Here is a 23,546-nt window from a genome sequence, read left to right as displayed (position 1 = left end):
TTAGTATTTGCTAACTTCTCTTCCTCCAACATCCTTGTTTCCTTTTCTTGGGAGTCTACACTTGTATTCTTGGTTTAGAGAATAAGGGAGTGGTAGGAAGAAAGAAGGTGATGTAGGAGACTGTAACTTTTATATAATTTGGAGGTGCAAAGGGAAATTAGAGGTCAAAGCGGTTCAAACATTAGTTTAAGAGGAAACAGAGCTAGAGGATAATTAAGCTCTAAAGGTATGTCCTAAAAGAGGGTGGGGTCAATGCAAATTTAGCAAGTAAATCATTAAACAGTTTCAGGCAACCTTTGTTCCCAGGTTGGAAATGCGGTTGGAATGCCAGCAGAACTCAAAATTTTTCTAGTAGATTTCTAAAAATTGTCCTTAGAAGTCAGCTAGTATAATAGAACACTGTACCAGGCTCATGGAGACGAAGGTTCCAGCCCAACATCCTCTCTGTGCTTACTAGCCAAGCAACCTCCAGCAAGACGTTAACTCCGTGGGTCCTTTTATTTTTTAATAGAATAAAGTGGTTGTGCCCTTAGGTTATGCTTCAGCACCTTTAAATATGTACTGTGCAGTTTACTGGGGGAAAAATTTTTTAAAGTTTTTATTTGCTCCAAGGAAGCAATCTGTAGATATTCAAAAATTTAACTATAGGGTAACTTGGTGACTACCAAATTGTAAACCACTCAACTCCTTTCTTCAGTACTTTATCTTTTCCCCAAGCTCAAATCTGGTGCTAGCCAGGACCAGTACACACCCCCAGGGCTATTTCATTCTATTGGCTGGCGGGCCGTCCTGCATTCTACACCCTTTAGATTTACTGTCAGGGCGCCCGGTGTTTGTTTCTCGGAGATGTTACGTCGCTCTTGTATTACTTTTTTTTTTTTTTGGTGTGTGCAAAACAGAAGCTGTCAGGACAGAAAAATAACATGATTTAAAAGACCAACGTGTAATTAGTAAGATCATTTGGCCAGTAAAACTGTCGATTTCAAACCTAAAAGGCAATTAACTTTGTATGTTTCTGTATCATTTGTCACTGATGTAAAAGCGAGTGAAAAAAAAACCCGGAAATAATTATTTCCTAGTTTGTGTTCGGGTGAGTCTTAGAAGCTCACAAAAACTTGCAAAAGCACAATCAGATGGGCCGGTCATTCTTCAAGCGCATTTTGTCAGGACCCACCCTGGGTGTCACCTATACTAGGATCGAAAGAAGAGCGGTGCACCATCTATTCTGCATACAGCATCCACATGCAGGGGCCGGGGATGATGGCTCACGGGGCAGAAGCCAGGACCACTACGTGGCGGTTTCGGCAGGAAAAATCACTGTCCGCGCGAGCCTGACACATCCGCGACTGGGGCCGGGGGCAGGGTGTGAGCGGGCCAGTGCCCATCTGGGGTGGGCAGGGCCGCGGGGGAGGGCGCGAGGGGCTCGGCCGGCGCTCACCTCCCTTGCAGGGCGTGCGGTGCTGGCTGTGCTGGGCCCGGTAGCCTTCGATGACCTCCCAGGAGCCGTCGTCGCGCCGGATGGGGAAGGACAGGCTCAGCACATGGTTGCAGGGCTTGATGATCCGCAGGATGCCGCGCACCCGGTTCCGCTTCTGCTCCTCGCTCTCCCGGGTCTTGAGGTCCTCCACCAGCTTGTCCTCCACGATGCTGGCGCCGCGGTCGAAGAAGCCCTCCACCATCTTGAAGAAGTTGGGGTCGTCCTCGCGGTCGGCCGCCGCCTCGCTGTAGTGTCGCCGGGTGGGCGGCGCGAGCCCCGGCTGCGGGGCGGCGGCGGCGGCACTAGGCTGCCCGCGGGCCCGGCCCAGCAGCGCGGCCGAGTCGGCCGCCGCGGAGCCCAAGGCAGCGGGCCCTGCGCGGGACAGCAGCAGCGCTTCGCCCAGGCAGCGGTACATGGCGGCGGGGCGGAGGCCGCGGAGCAGAAGCGCTCACAGAGGCCCGGGGACGGAGGGAGGGAGGAAGGGCCCGGCGCAGACTGTCCTTTTAAGCTGCAGCTTCCTGCCCCCTGGGCTGTCCCCTCCCCTCCGGCGCCCGCCGCCTAACGGGGAGGACGGACTTTGGGGGCCGTGGGCCCCAGTGGCCTGTGAATGGCAGGGCTGGGGGGGGGGGCGGTGCGCGCCGCCCAGGGAGCCGGGCCTCCGCCTTTGCCGCGGCCTCGCCCGGCCTCCCAGGCGGCGGCGTGTGCCTGCAGAGGCGCTCGGGGGCGCGCAGGCGCGGGCGAGCCCAGTGCGCATGCTCACGCCGGCCGTGGGGGAGGGGCGAGGGCTCCGTGGGCTGGCCGGATCTACAGGGAGGCGGTGTCTCAGGTCTGTGCGCGCCCCCGACCTCGACCTGGGGAGGGGTTAAGGTGGGGAGGGGGCCAGCTCAGGAAGGGGGCTTGCCGGGGGAGGGGCTTGTCCGCCTCTTGGGGGCGCTGAGAAGCCTATACCCCGCCCCGCAGGGGTGAAGGTGGTGCGGTCTGGCGGCGGGCCCGGCCGAGTGAGTCACTGGTGTCCCTCCTTTCCGCCCGCACGCCCTCGGGAGGGGCGGCCGCCCTGCACCCCCTTGGCGAGTCTTCTGGTGTCCAAGCGGGGCGGGCGAGGGGCGTCGAGACCGAGAAGCAGCGGTTGAAAGGCGGGGCTGTGGGCTTGGCTCTGCCTTAGGGATGTGCGAAGCACTTAAAGTCATCCGGTGTCAGATTTTTGAGGTGGCTTGCAGGAAATGGAAAGGAGAAAGCCTGGGAGCTGGGGAATCCCTTACCGACTGGCCTTAATCAAAAAATGAAGTTTTCAGTTTTGCTCCATGCAACCACTCGTCAATGTCAAGATAAAAGTTATGTGAATCATTGTAGCTTTCTAACATTTACTGACCGTGCTTCGCCGTTTCAGAAATGTGTTCTTGAAATGGTCTATAAACAAAGACACTCTAGAAATGGAATAATAATACTCCAGCACATCATCAGTAATATGTGTATTAAGTGGTCCAGAATATGGATTTGTAAACTTTAAGCTTCATGAGGGTTAATTCTGTACTTACACATACTTGAAAAATGCTAAAGTCATATGCTTCTTTGGGTAGGTAGGCACATGTTTCAGTCTAATGACTCAGTGTTTGAGAAAAGGTACCAAACAAAGGCCACATTCCCAGCTTCAGGAGTCCCGGTGTACTTTGGTGGTTTTAAAATGGCACCTTTTTGACTTGCAAAACTGCTTTATTTCCTGACACTCACTCATCTATTAGAATATGGAGGAGAATGTTCTTAATTCTTACAATATACTGCGAAGTATAAAGTGGTAACCTAGATCAGTTAAATTACATTCATCTATCTCAGTGTACTCTCAAAGCAAAGAAGATGCAGATTATATTTTATCTTATTTGCTAGATAAATGTATCATTATATTTGTGTGTTGTTTTTCAGTGAAAAATATTCTCTGAACTGAATCCTGAATTTGTCTTTTTGGGTAAAAAAATTAAGGTACCAAATTTCCTTTTCACTTGCTGGTGTTATCATTTTACATTGCAAAAAAATCCCCATGAAAACCAAACCCCAGATACTAAAATTTTAGAGTAAAGTGAATTAGTATAGGTAAAAATATGGACATTTTTTTCTCTTCAGATTAAATTCTTTGGTGTGTTTTGAGGAAAGTGGTTTAAAAGCTTAGCTTTATTGCCCTGTTTATCTCTTTCGTGATAACCATAGCCTTCAGAAAAATAAATGTTTAACTTTGCTTCTTTCTAAGTTTTATTCATCTGAATTCAAAAGTTGTAAAGGCTATGGAAGTAGTGAAGAAATTATTTTTAACTGAAAGTCTCCTATTTATAAATGTCTAACAAAATGACTCCATAAGAACCCAAAAAGTAGATGCTTTTATTTTTTAAATCATTATGTTTTAAAATTATATATAAGTTGTAAAAAATTTCAGATGGTACAGATAAGGGTTTTTTGGGGGGGGGGGTCTGATTTTTTTTTTTTTAAGATTTTACTTATTTATCTGAGAGAGAGAGAGAAAACAGGAGTGGGGAGAGGGGCAGAGGGAGAAGCAGACTCCCAGCTGATCTGGGAGCCCGATGTGGAGCTCGATCCCATGACCCTGGGATGATGACCTGAACTGAAGGCAGCTGATTAACCAACTGGGCCACCCAGGTACCCCCAAATGTTACAGATAAGTCTAAAAAAAAGAGTGAAATTTTCCAAACACTACTCTCCCTCCCCCCATTTAGTAAGTAGTTGGAGTATTTCTTTTTAAACTAAAGTAGGTATTATAATTCCTGATTTAATGGAAGAGAGAACTGAAGCTTATGAAGACCAAGTAAATTGTTGCTGGTCATCTAGCTGGTAAATAGCAGACTGAGATTCAAACCTGTGTATTTGACTCCAAAATTATTCTATTGCTACTATTCCAAGAAATAGTTTAAGTATTCGTTGCATTTAGTTTAAACTCCTGTGATGTAAGGTCTAATGAGTTTCAGCTTTACGTTGATGATTTATTTCATTTTAATTTCCAGTGTAGTTAGCATACAGTGTTATATTAGTTTCAGGTGTACAGTATAGCGATTCAACAATTCTATACATTACATGGATGATTGCTTTATAAAATATAGAGTTATTTTGCAAAGTAAAGTTTATCAGTAATTTCCATTTCAAAAGGAAGCCAGAATTTAACTGAAGGGAATTTTGGTCATTTGATACCATGCAACAAAGACAAATCAGTTTTCTGCCTTTGACATTTATGGGTTTTCCTTAGCTGTTTTAAAATTCCAGGTCATTTCTCTTTGATCCATTGCATGCTTTTATGTCTTCAAGTGCTTTTAAAAATATTTCAGAAGAAGAATTTTAGGATTTAGAAAGACATAGCATAAAAATAGAAGAACACCATAGTCTTTAAAAAAAATGATTTGACAAAGTAATACATATTTTGTACCTTGTATCTGTTTATATTTGTCTTTTCTGGACATTTCATTTAAGTGGAATGATACAATACATGGCCCTTTGTGACTGGCTTCTTTCACTTAGGATAATGTAAAGATTCATCTATGTTGTAGCGTGGATTAGTATTTCATTTCTTTCTATGGCTAAGTAGTATTTATTGTATGGCTCTGTCACGTTTTTTAATCCATTCATCATGGACATTTGAGTTATTTTCACTTTTTGGCTGTTGTGAATAATGCTATTCTGAACATTCTTGTACAAGTTTTTGTGTGGACATACATGTTCAGTCCTCTTGGGTATATACCTAGGAATGGAATTGCTGTTTAACCTTGTGGGAAAAAAAAAAAAGTTTTTTAACCTTGAGAAACTGCCAAACTGTTTTCTACAGAGCTGCACCACCATTTTAATTCTTACCAGCAGTGTATGAGGGATGCCATTTCTCTGCATCCTCCCCAACATATGTTATTGTCTGGGGTGAAGTGGTAGCTTATTTCGGTTTTGATTTGCATTTCCTTGGTGGCTAATGATACTGAACATCTTTTCATGTGCTCATTGACCATTTGTGTATCTTTTCTTGGAGAAATGTCTATTCATTTCCTTTTCCTATTTTTTAAAAAAGATTTTATTTAATTATTTATTTGAGAGAGAGAGAGAGTGAGTGCAGGGAGGAGCAGAGGGAGAGGGACAAGCAGATTCTGTGCTGAGCCTAACGCGGAGTTCGATTTCGAGACCCCCCCCCCCAGATCATGACCTGAGCTGAAATCAAGAGTGGGATGCTTGACTGACTGAGCCACCCAGTGCCCCTCCTTTTCCCATTTCTAAATTGGATTATTTCTTCTCTTTATTGTTGAGTTGTAACAGTTCTTTACATATTCTAATTACAAATCCTTTATCAGATACATGATTTGCAAGTGTTTTCTGCTATTCTGTTGTTGTCTATTCGCTTTTTTGGTGGTATCTTTTGAAGCACAAAAATTTTAAATTTTGATATCCAATTTATAAATGTTTTGTTGCTTGTGCTTTTGGTATCATGTCTAAGAAATCATTGTCTAATTGGAGGTCATGAAGATTTACACATGTGTTTTCTTCTAAGAGTTTTATAGTGTTAGCTTTTACATTTAGTCTTTTTACATTTAGTTCTTTTATGTTTTAGGTCTCAAAATGGATTTTGAGTTGATTTTTGTATCTGGAATGAGGAAGGAATCCAGTTTCTTTCTTCTGCCTGTGGATATCCATTTGTTCAAAAGGCTATTTCTTTTCCCATTTAATTGTTTTCACACTCTTTCGAAAATTAATTGACCTAAATGTGAGGATTTATTTCTGGACTCTAGAGTTCTTTTGCACTTGCTCACATGTCTCTCTTTACGCTAGTACCACGCTACTTTGATTACTGTAGCTCTGTAATAGATTTTGAAATTGGGAAGTGTGAGTCCTCAAACTTTGTTCTTTTTCAAGATTGTTTAGTTATTCTGAGTCCCTTGACTTTTCATATGAATTTTAGGGTCAAGTAGTTAATTTCTACACAGACTCTGGCTGGAATTTTGATTGGAATTGGGTTGAATCAATTTGGGGAGCACCATTTTAATGATACCTCATCTCTGACTCATGAACATAAGATGTTTTTTCATTTGTTTAGGTCTTTAAAAATTGCTCTCAGCAACGTTGTCTTTTCAGAATAGAAGTTCTGTACTTCTTTCATTAGGTGTAATACTGAGGGGTGCTTGGGTGGCTCAGTTGGTTAAGTGTCTAACTCTTGATTTTAGCTCAGGTCATAATGGCAGGTCATGATCTTGGGGTGGTGATATCGAGCCCATGCTGGGCTCTGCACTCAGTGGGGAGTCTGTTTGAGATTCTCTCTCTCTCCCTCTGCCCCTCCCTGCCCTGCTCATGCATGTACACTCTCTTGCTCTCTCTCTCTCAAATAAATAAATAGGTCTTCAAAAACAAGTTTATTACTGAGCCTTTTATTCCTTTTGATGCTATTATAATTGGATTTGTTTCCTTAACTTCCTTCTTTTTTTTTTTTTTTAATGTGTCAAAGGTGACTAACATTTTTTTTTATTAATAATCCTTAACTTCCTTCTTAAGTTCTTCTTTTCACCTTACAGAAATAGAATTGATCATTGTATATTGATCTCTTATGTTTTAACCTTACTGAACTCATTTATTAGTTTTCATAATTATTTTAGTGGATTTCTTAAAATTTTCTATATACAAGATCATCTGCAAAAGGGAGATAGTTTTACTTCTTCCTTTCCAATAGATGTGTTTTATTCTACTGCCTAATGGCTCATTTTTTTTTTTTTTTGGTTATTTGCAGTATTTCATTGTATGTGTGTGCCATAATTATTTTTGCTAGTCCCTCATTGATGGACATATAAATTGCTTCCAATACCTTGAAGTTACAGCAGTGCTACAGTGAATAACCTATGTTACATAGAACATCAGTTTTCAGGCTTTCATCTCAGGATGAGATACTTCTCAAGTATGAGTAGTGAATTTGAACTTAGGAAGAATTTAATAGTGGTCAAATTTTATTTTCCTATAAAGTTGTTTAGTTCTCATTTGACATCATTTGTTACTCAATGTAGACAAGTCAAATATTTAGCTTTTTAAATAAGGGCTTCTAAACAAGGAACTAAGAATCTTGATATTTCTTTTATTAGGTCACCATCTTTCTCATTTTAATAGTTTTTTTAATAGATTTTATTTGTTTTTTTGTTTGCTTGTTTTTTTTTTTAAGATTTTATTTTTTTTTTTTGAGACACAGAGAGACAGATAGTGACAGAGACAGCGAGAGAGAGCACAAGCAGGGAGGAGAGGGAGAAGCGGGTTCCTGCTGAGCAGGGAGCCTGATGTGGGACTCGATCCCAGGACCCTGGGATCATGACCTGAGCTGAAGGCAGACGCTCAACTGACTGAGCCACCCAGGCACCCCTTAATAGATTTTATTTGTGCAACATTTTATTTTATTTATTTATTTTTAAGTACACTCCATGCCCATTTTGGGGCTTGAACTCATGACCTGGAGATCAAGAGTTGCATGCTCTACTTACAGAGCCAGCCAGGCATCTCTATGTTTCGTTTCGTTTCGTTTCTTTTCGTTTCTTTTTCTTTTCTTTTCTCTTCTTTTCTCTTTTCTTTTCTTTCTGTCCTTCTTTTCTTATTTATTTATTTATTTATTTATTTATTTATTTGACAGAGATACGGTGAGAGAGGGAACACAAGCAGGGGGAGTGGGAGAGGGAGAAGCAGGCTTCCTGCTGAGCAGGAAGCCTGATCTGAGACTCAAGTCTCAGGACCCCAGGACCATGACCCCAGCCGAAGGCAGACGCTTAATTGACTGAGCCACCCAGGCACCTGATCCATATGTGTCAGTAGGTTTTAGTTCACAAGAGCTTACTAGTACTTCATTAATCAGCCAGTTGAGTGTGGGGAGAGAGGAGAATCTTGTACTAAGGCAGCACCATACGCAAAGGCCTGAAGGTAAATGAGAACATGACATGAGAGTGTAAGATACCATACACTTTGGTTAAAAGCAATTTGATCATTGTACACAGTTTGGTTTAAACAGAAATTTGGTTGAGGGTTGCCTGGGTGGTTCAGTTGGTTAAGCATCTCGCTCTTGATTTTGGTTCAGGCTGTGATCTCAGGGTCCTGGGATCAGGCCCGCGTTGGGTTCCTTGCTCAGCAGGAAGTCTGGTTGGGATTCTGTCTCTCCCTTGCCCTCTGCCCCCACTTCAAATAAATAAATTAATTAAGAACAAAAATAAAAACAAAAAACAAATAGCAAAATGGTTGAAAAATTAATATCCCCTAGTTCCTTTTTTTGTTTTTCCCCAGTATTGGTAATTTTGGTGCATCATGGATTATTTTTCAAGCCTTTGTGCTGTAATTTTCAGGAAATTTTTTTCTAATAGTTTTGTTTCTGGTTTTCAGAAAAGTTTGTAATTTTCATTTTTTTGTCCCCTTTAGTGAGCACTTTTTTTTTTTTTTTTTTTTTAGTAAGTAAAAAACAAACTATATCCAAGAAAAGGTTCTGGAATTTTCAGGGTTTGTAGCTTTTTCCTTTTAAAAACTATTTTTTCCTAATAAATTACATGTCACTTATATCTACTTGTATAGTTTGGTTAAGTTTTCATTTTACTCTGCTGCTGAATAATGTTCAACAAAGGTTTTTATAAACTCTTGCTTAAGGGTTCTTTCCGTGTTGTGAGTAAATGTGAAAACTCATTGTAGAAACTTTTATCTCTTTAAGCATAGTACGCAGGAAACAAAGGAAGTCTCTTAAAAATTAACTGTACTAAGGTGGGATTCTGAACTCACCTGTGTGTAATTCATTATGTCTCTTTTTCTTTGTTTTTTAATTGAGATCTTTTGTTTTCCTTATATGTAAAATGGATAATGCATTCAATTATTCATCATTCCAGGTGCCTCACCATCCAGCTCCCTTTATTGATCTACGTAAATGACTCTTTATAAAATCAGATCTTTATTCTAGCTTTCACATTTCCTTTTTGGAAATTTTAAAGACTATTTATTTTAGAGAGAAGAGAGCAGTGGGAGGGGCAGAAGGAGAGAGAGAATTTCAAGCAGACTCCCCACTGAGCACGGAGCCCCATGTGGAGCTCGATTTTATGACCTTGAGATCGTGACCTGAGCCAAAGAAAACAAGAGTTGGATACTTAACCAACTGAGGCATCCAAGCACCCCCCCCACTTTTTTGATATTTCAGATCACTTGTGATCTTAATATGGGATTGGAGTTTGAATAGTAAGAAAGTGTAAGCTAAAAATGGAGGCACATTTGTGCGCTCGAAAAGCAAAAAGTACTTTCTTGTTGAAGGTCACGGAAAAGTTGCGAAGAAACTGACTTTATCATGAAGCACGGATGTGAGTGTAATTACATTGAGTCTGGTCTTGGTGAAAGGTAGAACAAAAAACCATGAATGAGGCAGAACGGATCAAGGCAGAGACGCTGGTAGTGGCTGCGGTCAGCTAAGTAGCAGTGGCCTAACTCTCTGATCTTGAAGTGAACAGATATTTGCTAGCTCTATTAGTTGGGATGTTTTGGCCCTTAAGCAACAATATCCAAATAAAAGTGGCTTAGACTAAAGGTACAAACTAAGTGAGATAACTATTATCTAACAATAAGCCTCGAGGCAAGGCTATTCCCGTTGTTGGTATAGGGCTCAGTGATACTATCAGGGAACCGAGAACTTTTCTCTGTTACATTCAGCAAGTTGGTGGTATCTTTCCTCTTTCAGAAGATTGCTACATCAGTTCCAGGGGTCACATCCAGGCACAACTAAGTGCTATGTGGAAGAACAGCAGTTTCCTCCCATATGCATTTCTTTGTTGGTAAAGAAAACCTTCTCCAAAGGCCTGCCAGCCAGCCTCAGCTCTTTTAGGTGGGCCTCAGTAGCTAGGAATGGGTTCTTTGCCGTGCCCCTTGCTGTAAAGGAGTCCGGAAGGAGGGTTTTCTGACGCTTTGAACTTCTAAAATACAGGCGCTTGACAGAAAGGAGAAAGAGCAGGAGGAATAATTGTGAAACCACCCGTGTTTGCTGGATTTGCCACAGAAAATAACTGACCTGCTCTGTGCTCTCTCTTTTTTTAAGATTTTATTTATTTATTTGTCAGAGAGAGAGAGAAAGAGAGAGTGCATAAGCAAGGGGAGCTGCAGGCAGAGGGAGAGGGAGAAGCAGATTCCCTGCTGAGCAAGGAGCCGAGGTAGGACTTGATCCCAGGACCCTGGGATCATGACCTGAGCTACAGGCAGATGCTTAACCCACTGAACCACCCAGGTATCTCTGCTCTGTGTTCTCTTATTGTGATAATATATTCTTTTAGAATAATATAAGCACAGTTTAAGAGGGATGAAACATTCTTAAATATAACGGTGGGAATTATGCTTGTGGTTTCATGTTGTCTACGTCAAGAAATCTACAGAGTCTAGTTCCCTTTGAAACTATCATTACGTTTCATGTTTTCTACTCTGAGACATTTGCTGAGTCTGGTTCCCCTGAGATTTTATATAATGATTGTTTTAAGAATATGCCTTTTTTTGGCGGCGGCGGGGGTCGGCGCATGGGGAGGCGGCACTGACAGCTTATAAGGCAGTATCTACATGCTACGGTGTTTACTCAATTGCCAGACAAGAGAACAGAACAGAAACTGGAAACCCATCCTCAACTTCTGGGGGCAAGTCTGGGAATTATAAAGACATATCAAATGCTCAAATGATTTAGTTGGATCTTCAGATTAAGCTGCCACCAGCAACTTATTGTCAATGGTGTAACACACAGGCAAATGAGTTAAATCAACAGGAGGGCTAATCTGTCTGGTCTTTTTGTTGAAATTAGAAGTTCTTTTGTTTGTGCTAAGGGGAAGTGTGACAGTCTCTCTCATTGGGGTCTCTGTGTTATCGTACCTAGTATCAGAAGCACGGTTTGGTGTAAGACTACTTTTTTTGAGACAGAGCAAGAAGGAGCTTGTGCATGCACAGGGGGGGCTTGGTGGGGGGGTGGAGGGGCGGAGGCAGAGAGAGAATCCCAAGCAGGCTCCATGCCCCCGGGGGAAGGGGGGTGGAGGTGGAGGTGGGGGGTTGGGGGGTGGTCCCATGACCCTGAGACCCCAAACCCTAAAGCAAGAGTCCTACGGGATGGACAGAGCCACCCAGGTGCCCCGACGTAAGACTATTTTGAAGATGCATGGGGCAGATACGTAAAAGTGCCCTTTACATATATTTGCCCTCCACAGTTTTCTTGTCAAAGATAGAATCTTTATAGTTGTATTCCTGGAGGGCCGTCTAAAACCAATGAAACACAAAGGGATTCTTAGATTCTAGAATCACCAGCCAGCCACAGTGAAAGTTCTGATCAGCTATTAAAAAAAAAAAATGAAGTATCAATGAAGAGCAGTATGTCGGTAGGAGGGTACTATTACAGAGAGAGAAGAGGTGTCAGGACTACCAGAACAAGGGCAGTTGTGATGAGAGGCTCAAATTAAAGCAAGTATGTATCCCTACCCTCATGTGTTTTTTCTAGGTCAGATATAAAATGGAATTATTTTTGAATAACAATTATTTGGTATATTTTAATAAGTATTATAAAGAATTATAGACTTTGGCTATCTTCTGTAATTGACATTCTCTCTTGCCTCTTTCATTATACAATACAAACACCAAAAAAAAGGTGAAGGAAACATTAGAGAAGCAATCACAATTGGTTTTAAATTAACCAGAAAAAATTTAAATGGGAAAAAGCTAAAAAACCTGAACCCTGAGAAATTCCAGTTCCTTGCCTCTTATGGTTTTCATTTATTTTAACATTTTCTTAGAGAAAAATTAAAAAGTGTGTGAATGAGAATAGCAGAAAGCCTGCCCCATCAGCCTGCGATGACTGTGCATTTTCAACTACAGGTATTCCTCGCTGACCCAACTCTTGCTGTCTGAGCTCAGAAACAGAACAGATGGGACAACAAGGGATGCTTAGATTTGTTCGTAGTCTATTTCTGCAGACTCATGTTATTTCTAATCCACATTACTATTTTTTCATACTGGTTCTCATTATGGAACATCTACATTTTCCTAATTTTTCTCTATAGTTATCAGTTAAAACAGTTAACTGGCAAAAAATGACTTTGAATTTTATTTTGTTTTATTTTTTTTTAGAGAGAGAGAGCACAAGTGAGGAGGGGGGAGGGGCAGAAGGAAGGGAGGCAGAGAGAGAATCTTAAGCAGGCTCCACACCCAGCATGGATCCTGATGTGGGGCTTGATTTCACACCCTGAGATCATGATATGAGGCAAAATCAAAAGTCAGATGCCCAACTGACTAAGCCACCCAGGCACCCCTGAATTTGAATTTTGAAGAGTAAGATAAGACCTGAAAAATGAGAAATATGAAAGAATAATGCTTAAAAATATATATCTAGGCTCATAGAAGCACTCGATGTATTTAAGATACTGTTGAAAAAAACAATGATTAGATTAGATGTGTTCAGTTTTTCCACTTTTTAAATTTTATTTTTATTTTGAAATAGTTCTATTTATAATAATTTGTTTTGAAATAACTTATCTTTAGAAAGAATTTTAGATGCATAGAAGTGCAAAGATGCTGCAGAGTTCCCTTCACCCATCTTTCCCTAATGATAACATCTTACATAGCCACAATACATGTATCAAAATTAAGAAATTAACATTGGCACAGGTAGATTTTTAACTGTCATTTCAGCCAAATTGTCGTGTTGACCAACATGCTTTTTGCTGAATTACCTGGAGCTCTACCATTGATCTTAATCATGATCACTGCTATGCTCCCAGCTCTTTTTGATGGTCATGTTTGGTACCCTGTGACCTTCATCTCCTGTTCCTCAGGCTACAGATGACTGACTGCCTTTTGGGCAAGTATCCAGCCATGTCCAGTCTAAATGCTGGCCAGAAACCCATGATGTGTCTTGGTCAGAAAAATGGCTTTCCAGTTTTAGTTTTATTTCTAATCCATGTGTCTCTTTATAATATCCTTCGCCCTACTTTCAGAACTGGTCGAAATGTCTTCCATTTAAACCAAAAAAGCCTGATCGGAATGGTCTGTGTTAGGTAACTGTGTCGTGGTTCGCTGTGGCCCGAGTGTGTGTGTCTGTGGGTCTGTTAGGGAGGGAGGGAGAGACAGAAAAAATGGCAAGAGATTAGGTGCAGCAGCTCACCAGATAGTGAGTCTCTTTGTTGGACCGGTTTAATGGCTTTACCAATATCCTCTATTGGATGTTTGTTCTTTGCAATTTTTGAATCTAGAGATGGAGATCTTTTCAGGTTCTAGAACATTTGCAATGTTGTACATTTGCAATTTCAGGTTCTAGAACGTTTACCTCTTCCTATACTGTCTCTAATTCTATCCTCCTTTACTTTATCGTCTGTGTTTCTTATTCTTTTTGTGTTTTCCAACTTTTTATTTTTTTGTGCTTCATTCTATAGGTGCGCAAGGTCAGGCAAGGTGCCACTTAATCCAAGGTTTGCAGTTTCCTGGACCATCAAACAATGCAAATCTTGGTTATAAGACTTTGCACATTGGTTTACTTTCTTTTTTTTTTTTTTAAAGATTTTATTTATTTATTTGACAGAGATAGAGACAGCCAGTGAGAGAGGGAACACAAGCAGGGAGAGTGGGAGAGGAAGAAGCAGGCTCATAGTGGAGGAGCCTGATGTGGGGCTCGATCCCATAACGCCGGGATCACACCCTGAGCCAAAGGCAGACGCTTAACCGCTGTGCCACCCAGGCGCCCCTGCACATTGGTTTACTTTCTAATGACTGTTAACCTGAGGGTGTTGCCCTTTAGAGTTACAGGTTATTGTGGGGACACTCTCTTATTAGGCTCATCATTTTGTGTGGATCCTGTCTTTGAATTATGTTTCTAGTACCCCATGACACCATCAAACAAAAATGTGTATTTTCAAACCTCATGATCAAATGCCCTCAGATCAAAAGCAGCTCCAATGCTAACTTACTCTAGATTCCTGGTTTTCTCTTAATAGCTTCAGTTGGCTAATTCCTTGCTATATTGTTATCTCTTAGTGGCAAAGAATTTGGTTTTTATGTTTCACCTTGTGTTTTTAGATGTTTTCATAAGAAGAGTTGGCATGAATCTAGGTCTTCATTTTGGAAAACTGAAACTTGTATTATTATTCCTATTTAAGTATGTCTAATATTGATCATGATTAACATTAAAAAATACATCCTTTTGTATTCTACTTGGAGTTGCATTAGGTTTATAGATTCATGTAAGGAGAATTGATATCTTACATTATTGTTTAACCATGAAAAGAGTTTGAAGCATCTCCCAATATGTTCAGTCTTTTTTTTTTTTTTTTTTTAATTTTATTTATTTATTTGACAGAGAGACAGCCAGCGAGAGAGGGAACACAAGCAGGGGGAGTGGGAGAGGAAGAAGCAGGCTCCTAGCAGAGGAGGCTGATGCGGGGCTCGATCCCAGAACGCTGGGATCATGCCCTGAGCCAAAGGCAGACGCTTAACGACTGCACCACCCAGGCACCCCCAGACAGTCTCTTTTATTCCTCAGTAAAATTTTTGTAGGCTCAGTTTTATTCCTGTGCACCTAATTTTATTATTATTATTATTATTATTATTATCATCATCATCATCAAAGAAACTCATCTTGATGGTTTGTTGTATTTGTTTCTGTTTTATGTTTCTGTTTTAAGAGGCTTTAGCCTGGAAAAGTTACTCTGTAATTTCATATAACCATTTTCTAAGGCTCTGTAATTGCATTGTTTTAAAAATAGAAATGGAAACTTATTCATGTATGCTCTTTTATTTGACTTTGATTTCCAAATGGAAATATGGTGATTTTACTTCTAATTTTTAAAATTCTTTAATACTTGGATTTGTCAAAAGATTTTAAATTTTATTTTGTCTATCACACTTTACTCTGATTCATTAATTCCTGTAGGAACTATTCATTGACCCCCTATTATTGACCAGACACTGGGGTAGTTGGTGAACAAGACAGGTGAGAACAGAGCTTTTATTCTAGTGGGCATGTGAGGTTTCGAGGAGTGTGCTAGCTGGAAATCATAAGGTGCTGTGCTACTTTATTTAGGTTGTCAGAGAAGGCCTCTTCAAGGAAGAAACATTTAAATTGAAGCTAAAGGTTGTATTGGAGCAACCTGTTTAAAGACCCATGGGAGAACGAGTGAAGGAAACAGCATGTGGAAGATCTCTAATACAGGAAAGACCTTGGCATATTTTGGGAATAGGAGGAAACCAGGGTGATTATGGTTGTCCATGTTTAGTGCAGCATGTTGTCCCTTGGAGAGGTAGATCACGTGACGAGGGCTTTACATTTTACTTGTTGTACAGCTGGAAGCCCAACTGATGTATAACGAAAATTTCCTTCGCTCTGGAGCTTCTTATATCTACTGAGTAGTAGAGGACAATTTTGCCAATTTGGGATAAAGTCAGTAGCTTCTAGTTTAACTTCATTAATTCTGGGTTCACTCAGACCCTTGGGTAAATAATCAGTCCTTTGGAAAAATTGTTTTTCCACATAGCTCTTGCCTTTTTTTTTTCTGGGGTAGAGAGTATTGGTCGAGAAGCCTTATAATTTTTCCTGGCATTGTGGAGGGGGCATCTTGTCTTTGGGCCACTCTTCGTCCTTGTCCATTGCTAAGCTGTACCTTGACTGGCTTAGTCTTGAATGGCATAGTCTGCTCTGCTGCATCTGAGGCTGATGTCCCTGCTACTACCATGACCTCTGGTCAACAGGTCTATGTGTGCTGGACCCACCTTAATTCTGGGCTCTTTTGGGCACACTGGCCCAAGGCAAACTTCTTAATAGTTTCTACACCGTGCTGGTGTGCTTGGGTCTCTGAGGCAACTTTTCAGGAATTGGTCTGGGTATGTCATTGGCTATTAACACTGATATAGTGGTAGGTGCAAGGTTTTGCTAAAATACTTGCAGTTCCCTGGACCATAACTTAGGAAAGGGAAAGATGGTTATCTTCTCTTCTGGGGCTTCCCCACAAACATACTAGAGACTTTTCTCGCCCTTTCTCAGATGGGATAAGAGGCAAGAATTCCAAACTTCTAGCTAACTATTTTCTACCTCATCTTTCTCTCTGTATTCCTTCCCCTCCCCCCCTTTTATGTCCTCTCGATTGTTATGGGAGAACTGCACTTACGCCATCACTTGCCACTTCCTGTATGTGGTAGTTTACAGTATAAACTCTGCCAGCAAAGTTTTCTTGCTTTGGTTTGTGGTATTTAAAGCCAGGGTCTTAGAATTTAAAAAACCCTTAGATATTGCAAGTGAAATTCTTAGCTTTTGAGAGTTATGGTTTCCATGGATTAAGGACCTAAATCTAAAAGCTGAAAGTATAAAACTCTTAGAAAAAATGTAGGTGTAAATATGCATGATCTTATATTAGGCAACAGCTTCTTAAATATGATACCAAAAGCACAAACAAAGAAAAAAATAGATAAATTTGACTTCATCAAAATTCAAAACTTTTATGCATCAGAGGTTACTATCAAGATAGGGAGATATTGAAGTACCAGTATTTTTTCACAGAGAGTGAGTGGGTCCAGAGCTCGGGATAGACTTCTAAGCTAGAGATCTATATTTTGTCATCATCAGTGAGTAAGCAATGTGCGCATGGTAATCCCCGGATGGTTGTGAGAAGAACAAAGAAAGGAGTCCTGAGGGAGTATCAGTCTCTAAGCGTTGAGTAGAGAAAGGAAGGAGTGACCTGAAAGGTTGAAAGAGGAGTATGAATTATCATAGAAACTTCCCCCACTTAACTCTAAGCTCCTTGAGGGCTTGACTGTGCCCTGTTCATCATTTTATCCCCAGTTCTTGTCATAAAGTAGGTGTCCAGTAGATATTGTTAAATGAAAACTGAGAAGTCTTAAGAAATAGTGGTCAACAGTGTCAAATGTCTCAACTATCAACTGACATAAGGACAGAGATCAAGGAGCTGATCGATTGTCTTCAACGGAAGAATGTCAGTGGAGTCTCTGTGGTAGAGATACAGCCAGATTGCTGAGGACAAAGAGTGAACGGTTGCAAGAGAGGGGAGGCAGTGCAGACATTCTTTTCCAGAAGCTTGAAGGATAGCAGGTAGAGCGCATGTTGCGTCAAGATGAGAGAGACATCAGCATAGTGATATGCTTCACAGGCAAGTCAGTAGAAAGGGTGAAGTTGATACAGGAAGAAGGAGGTATGTGAGACTTAACATATTGACTTAACATTATCCTTAGGATTAGAGGGAATGGAGTAAAGATACAGGGTTTGAGTAGGAGTAGGAATATAGTTTGCACTGATGTGGGAATAATGGGAGGAGGGATGGTGTCAACCAAGAAGTGTTTGGGTCGTAGATGAGGAATTTGGGGCCTCGGTACACTTGGTGAATTTTTCCAATGAGGTGGGGGAGATAAAGTCATTAGCTGAGATTATAGGGGAAGGAGATGGTGATTGTAGGGGAGGTTTGAGGAGAAAGGGAGAATTTTGAGAAGGCTATTGGGGGAAATGAGAGGGCTAACTTAGCAGGATTACTTAGAAGAATTGTAATGACACATTTTTCATGGCTCTGGTATATGTAGTTGTGTGAGTGATCTTCCCCCCCACCTCAGGGCTCGGCAACCTGAGTGTCTGAGCAGACAAGTTGAACAAATGGATTGATCTTGGTCTGGGTTTAACAGGCCAGTGTGGCAGAAAGGGAGGCAAGAGTTTCCAGCAGTGGCAGTGTTTGAAGTGATGAGTCATTGAGCCAAAGCTGAACAGGGAACACCTGAAACCAGAAAGTGGCAGTTGGGATATGAAGTGGTTGAGACTGGATGTTGGAATTTAAGATTAAGTTAAATTGAAGCTTAACTAAGAGGAGCAGTTGCTGGTTATGACTGAATGTGAGAGCTGGCTATGGAATGGGTTACTGAAGCAGAGAAAGTGAAGGTTACTGGGGTTGAGCAGATAAGGGAAGTGTAAAGCTAGGGTGTTAACAGGAGTCAGCACCACAGAACGTGAGTTGCTCAGAATGGTTCTAGAGCAAGGGGTGGGAAGATTCTGAACCAGGTTCCAAAGTCTTTGGTGAATGTGGGAGAATGACCCAGAGGACAGTCGATGGAGGAAACAAGGAGAGGGAGGTAGGAACAGGACAGACACCTCAAAAGAGGTACTTTGATATGAGGGTGAAGAACCTCGATAGTGAACAAAGAATGACTTCCATGCTGTATGTTTGCTGAGGGGAGATAGAATGGCTGCACTCAGATTTTAGTTTAGACAAGAAGACTGCTGGAATGGTTTCTCAAGTTGGTTCAAGGTTTTGGGTGTTAGTTTACAGTGGAACAGTGTAAAGGGTTATCAGGAAGTATGGCTAGTGGATTTGTGTGATGGTCAAGGAGGGGAGAGTACATAGCAGAAATGAGATCAGAGTGCAGCGGCAAAGGGGAATTACTTGGAGGGGCTTATGTTTTGGATGATTGTGATAATGATGAAAAACATGGTGGTCTTAGCTGATCTCCAAATTTTTGTTAATTTTGTGGGAAAGTATGTTTATGCTGACAGACTGACATACCGGGTTATGCACAGAGCTAGATGACTTCATTGTTTTCAGGTCTACTTAGCAAGGTTTAGCAATCTGTGGCCTTTGCTCAGCATGTCATAAAGAACTCTAGCGTGGGGCTGTTTTCTTCTTTGGTGAAGGTTAGCCCTGGTGAGGGGATGGCAGGTGGAAGCGATTGGTGCTCACCTGATCTTTTGACCTTGACAAACTTGTGTCTAAGGGGTGGGTAGGTGGGTAGAGATAATCCTGAGTCCAAATTGGGGTGAGAAATCTTAAGTTGTCAGGCCTTTTGAGAGCCTAATGCCAGCTTGAGGGGGAATGTAAAAAGTACCGAGGCCCAAAAGGAGGGAATAGCAGTAAGAATGATTCATGATCTCCTTGATGACTTCAAAATTTAATACTCCTGCAGCAATATTTAAATCAGATTTAAGTTAAAAAATATAACCCAAAATGCTACATATTAAATGTCTATTTTTGGAATTAGAAAATGTGTCCATTTATAAAGTTGCAAGACCACACTCTCAAAGTTTTACCTCTCCCAAAATGCCTTTCTTAAAACAAAATTTTCTACTACATTGCTTTTTGGTATTTTTAAACTATGCTTTCAGACTTCCTTAGGTTAAGGAAGACTTAGAATCATGATGCATGGTGTTTTCACAGAGCCTTGGTATGTGCTCTTGAACACTTACCTGGATAAGCATGGAGTAATGTATAGGTAGAATTGTTGAATCATTATATTGTACACCTGAAACTAGTAGAATACTGAATGTTAATTATACTTCAATTTAAAAAAGCATAACATAAAATAAAATAAGTTAAAAAAAGAAATATTGGTGTGTATGGTTTTACTATGCAAACTGAGAACAATTCTGCTAGCAGAAAATATGATTTCCTTGGATACATAACCATCTCTACCTCTCACAAAATAATAGATAATGTTTGAAAAAAATCATGTCTTAATATTTTCAATCTTTTTTTTTTTTAAGATTGATTTATTTATTTGAGGGAGAGGAAGAGAGAGCAGAGAGCAAGTGAGAGAGAACACAAGTGGCGGGGAGGGGAAGAGCGAGAGGGAAAAGCAGGCTCCCGCTGAGCAGGGAACCCTATGTAGGACTGGATCCCAGGAGCCCAGGATCATGACCTGAGCTGAAGGCAGACGCTTAACCGACTGAGCCATCCAGGCACCCCTTTTTCAATCTTTTTAACCACTAGGCCAGCCCACCTCACATCATTTCTTTTGTCATTTATTAGAACTTTAGCTCAAAGGCTAGGTGGTGGCAAGTAAGAGTTAATGAAAATTTTGGAGAGAAAATATGACCTTTTATTTTTTTGAGTTTTTAAGAAATATTTTAACAGAAAGGCATACTCAGTAAAGAAAACTTGGAAAATACAGGAAAGGAGGAAGAAGGGTCATCTGTGGCTCAAGTCAACCATAGTTGATGTTTTGATGTATTTTTTTTTAATTTAGTTTTTTCTCTTATATTTTGATTATTTGGTGTTTTGTTGGTTTGTTGTTTTATGCTTATACTGTGAACCTACATTTGTAACCTGCTTTTTTCATGTAGCATTATTCATAACCTTTATAACATCATTTGTAATGACTGCATAATAGAACGAATGTACCACTCTGTATTTCATCCTTCCCCTAAAATTAGACTTTTTGTGTACAGTTGACCCTTGAACAATACAAGTTTGAGCTGTACGGGTCCCCTTAATGCGAATTTTTTTCAATAAATACAATATAGAACTGTAAATGTATTTTCTCATTTTTAGGATTTTCTTAATAACATTTTATTTTCTCTAGCCTACTTTATTGTAAGGATATAGTATATAATACATATAACATACAAAGTAGGTCTTAATCAACTATGTAATTGGCTCAACAGTAGACTATCAGTTAAGTCTTCGGGGAGTTAAAATTATACTCAGATTTTTGACTGAGTGGGAGTCGATGCCGCTAACATCCACTTTGTTCAGGGGTCAGCTGTATTTCTAATTTTCTAGAATATTAAACCATGTTACGATATGTGTATTTGCATAAAATTTTATCATGTATTCTTTATTTATTTCCATAGTGTAGGTTCTTGGAAATGGATTTGTTTGATCAAAGGCTATAAGCATTTCTGAAGATCCTAACATATTGCTTAGAAAAATTCTTAATGATATAGGGCGCCTGGGTGGCTCAGTCGTTAAGCGTCTGCCTTCAGCTCAGGGCGTGATCCTGGCGTTATGGGATCGAGCCCCACATCAGGCTCTTCCACTGGGAGCCTGCTTCTTCCTCTTCCACTCCTCCTGCTTGTGTTCCCTCTCTCTCTGGCTGTCTCTCTCTCTGTCAAATAAATAAATAAAATCTTTAAAAAAAAAAAGAAAGAAAAATTCTTAATGATAGGGTAACATAATTGGCACTTCCAGCAATGACTGTAAATTTTACAAATGGGCACAATAAACACCAAATGCAAAAAACACTATCTGAATATCTTCAAATCTATACAGAGGATATGAGACTTACATAGATGGCCATATCTTGATAATGGAAAACATTTTTTTCCTTAGTCAGATGACTCCAGGCCGGGTGATGACTGAACAGGTAACACACAGTATTCTGGATAATTGAATGACAGATCTGATGAGGCAGATGATGTTCGCTTGAAGACAGTGTCAGGTATGGAATAGAAAACACAATGGTGTTTCATTTCAGTACATGTATAGGTTCTGGGCACTGAATTCATGTGCTGGAATCTGTAAGGAGATGCTCTATTATTAAGGATACAACTCAGGAACAGCCAAATGGAAGAGCCATGAAGGGCAGGGTATGGGGGAAGGAGCACTTCCACGCCCACTCTGGACATGTTACCCTTCTAGCACCTTGATGTGTTCAGCAACTGGGAAGCACTAACTGTGTTGTTTTTTAAACAGATTTTATTTTAGTGATGGAATTCTCTATTATTTCTCAGAATATGGTTTTTGTGTTGTGGTTTTTGTTTTAAAGACATTAAGCAGTCTTCTTGATGGTCAGTGAAAAAGTGGGTTCCATCATATGAGTTTGAGAAGAAGCTACGTACCGTATCCCTTTCCCACTAGGTGATTAACCATGAACGTCAACTTTCATCAGCTTAATAAAGGCTCAGGGAAACGACATTACCACTAACAATTTAACGTTTATTGAGTACTTAGTATTTTGAGGCTCTGTTCCAACAATCCCACATGTATCCATCTTCACAACAAGTCTGTCTTCCGCAATTACCTCCTTTTGTTTACAGATGAGAAAATTGAGGTCCACGTTGGTAAAATAACATGCCCAAAGTTAGAAACATGGCTTAGTTGGTGGAAGAGCCAGGACTCCATCCCAGATAGACTGGCTCCCGAGGATTTTCAAGCATTACATTGTACTATTTGTAACTGGAAAGAAGACTGGTTTAGTGTTTAGTGCAGCATTTCTCAAACTGGCTTAACAATGGAAGCTCATTGTCTTCAGTATTTCTATAGGGATTAGTTTTCCATGGAGTTAACTGGGAAGTGTTGCCTTCAGCCAGCCTGCACTGGTGCAGTCTCTTAAACACCATTATTTTAGAATAGAACTCTTTTTTTTTTTTTAAACTTGGTTCTCTGTTGATTATATTCAGTGCTATATTTTTTTTTTTGTTATTTTTTTTTTAAAGATTTTATTTATTTATTCGACAGAGATAGAGACAGCCAGCGAGAGAGGGAACACAAGCAGGGGGAGTGGGAGAGGAAGAAGCAGGCTCATAGTGGAGGAGCCTGATGTGGGGCTCGATCCCATAACGCCCTGAGCCGAAGGCAGACGCTCAACCGCTGTGCCACCCAGGCGCCCCTATTTTTTTGTTAATTTTAAATGTTATTAAAAGACTAGTATTTCGACTTCAAGGCATTTTATGTTTCTTTTATGACCTTCCTAGGAATTTTTAAAAAGTCAACATCACTCTACACTACTTTTGAGGTACTAAAACACTTTATAATCCAAATCACTATTTTACTGTTCTTTCCGTGCTCTTATATTATTATAAATTTTTTAATAAAAATTTCTTTACAAGATAAACTGACAGCTTTTTAGTGCTATGGAACATGACGGTAACTGACATCTTGAGATTGAACCTTGGTTCTGCCTCTTTACAGGCTATGTGACCTTAGAAAAGTCACTTCATTTCTCAAAACTTATGCTTCTTCCTCTAAGAGACAAGGTTAATATCTTGCAGGGTGGCTGTGAGAATCAAATGAGAACATTCATGTAATATCTGGCACATAGAAAGCCCATGACAAATGTTAATTGCTCTCAATTCTATACCATGAATGAATAGCAAAAATAGTTGGAAAAGAAAGGTCAGTTTTAATTTGAACTGCCTCAGTGTTAACGCTGACATCAGCTACATTTCTGATAAAGTGATGTTTTCCTGATACAGGTTGTATGGGAGTTAAAACCAGTTTCCTTCCGGCTTTCCAACTGACATAATAAGCAAAACCTGACTGGGCAAACATAGACCTATTTATTAGATCACTTATTATTAATGTTAAACTAGCTCTGGTGCTGACTTATCCTGTTCTTT

General features: G+C 40.4%; 2 protein-coding genes across 9 annotated transcripts in view; one reads left to right on the top strand and one right to left on the bottom strand.

Annotated features, from left to right (window-relative positions):
- The window catches only part of GLUD1 (glutamate dehydrogenase 1), a 36,603-nt gene extending 34,523 nt beyond the window's left edge, over window positions 1-2,080 (bottom strand). Inside the window, exon 1 of the mRNA XM_045783640.2 lies at window positions 1,439-2,080. Within this exon, the coding sequence (XP_045639596.2) occupies window positions 1,439-1,892 (454 nt within the window). The 5' untranslated portion in view covers window positions 1,893-2,080. The remainder of the gene's footprint in view (window positions 1-1,438) is intronic.
- A 143-nt stretch (window positions 2,081-2,223) lies between these two features.
- SHLD2 (shieldin complex subunit 2) overlaps window positions 2,224-23,546 on the top strand; it is a 76,002-nt gene continuing 54,679 nt past the window's right edge. For 5 of the 8 annotated variants that reach the window (XM_045783634.2, XM_045783625.2, XM_045783636.2 and 2 more), the window contains exon 1: window positions 2,225-2,303. The gene's annotated coding sequence lies outside the window, so the exon portion shown is untranslated. Of the gene's footprint in view, window positions 2,304-15,081; window positions 18,566-23,546 lie in introns of those variants that run through there. The other 3 variants (XM_087862960.1, XM_045783627.2, XM_087862958.1) reach the window with 3 other exon arrangements.

This window comes from Ursus americanus, chromosome 6, assembly GCF_024610735.1.
Source record: "Ursus americanus isolate L20-20 chromosome 6, mUrsAme1.1.p, whole genome shotgun sequence".
Classification (NCBI taxonomy): domain Eukaryota; kingdom Metazoa; phylum Chordata; class Mammalia; order Carnivora; family Ursidae; genus Ursus; species Ursus americanus.
Note: the sequence above shows the minus strand (reverse complement) of the source record. Positions and strands in the feature narration are given on the sequence as shown.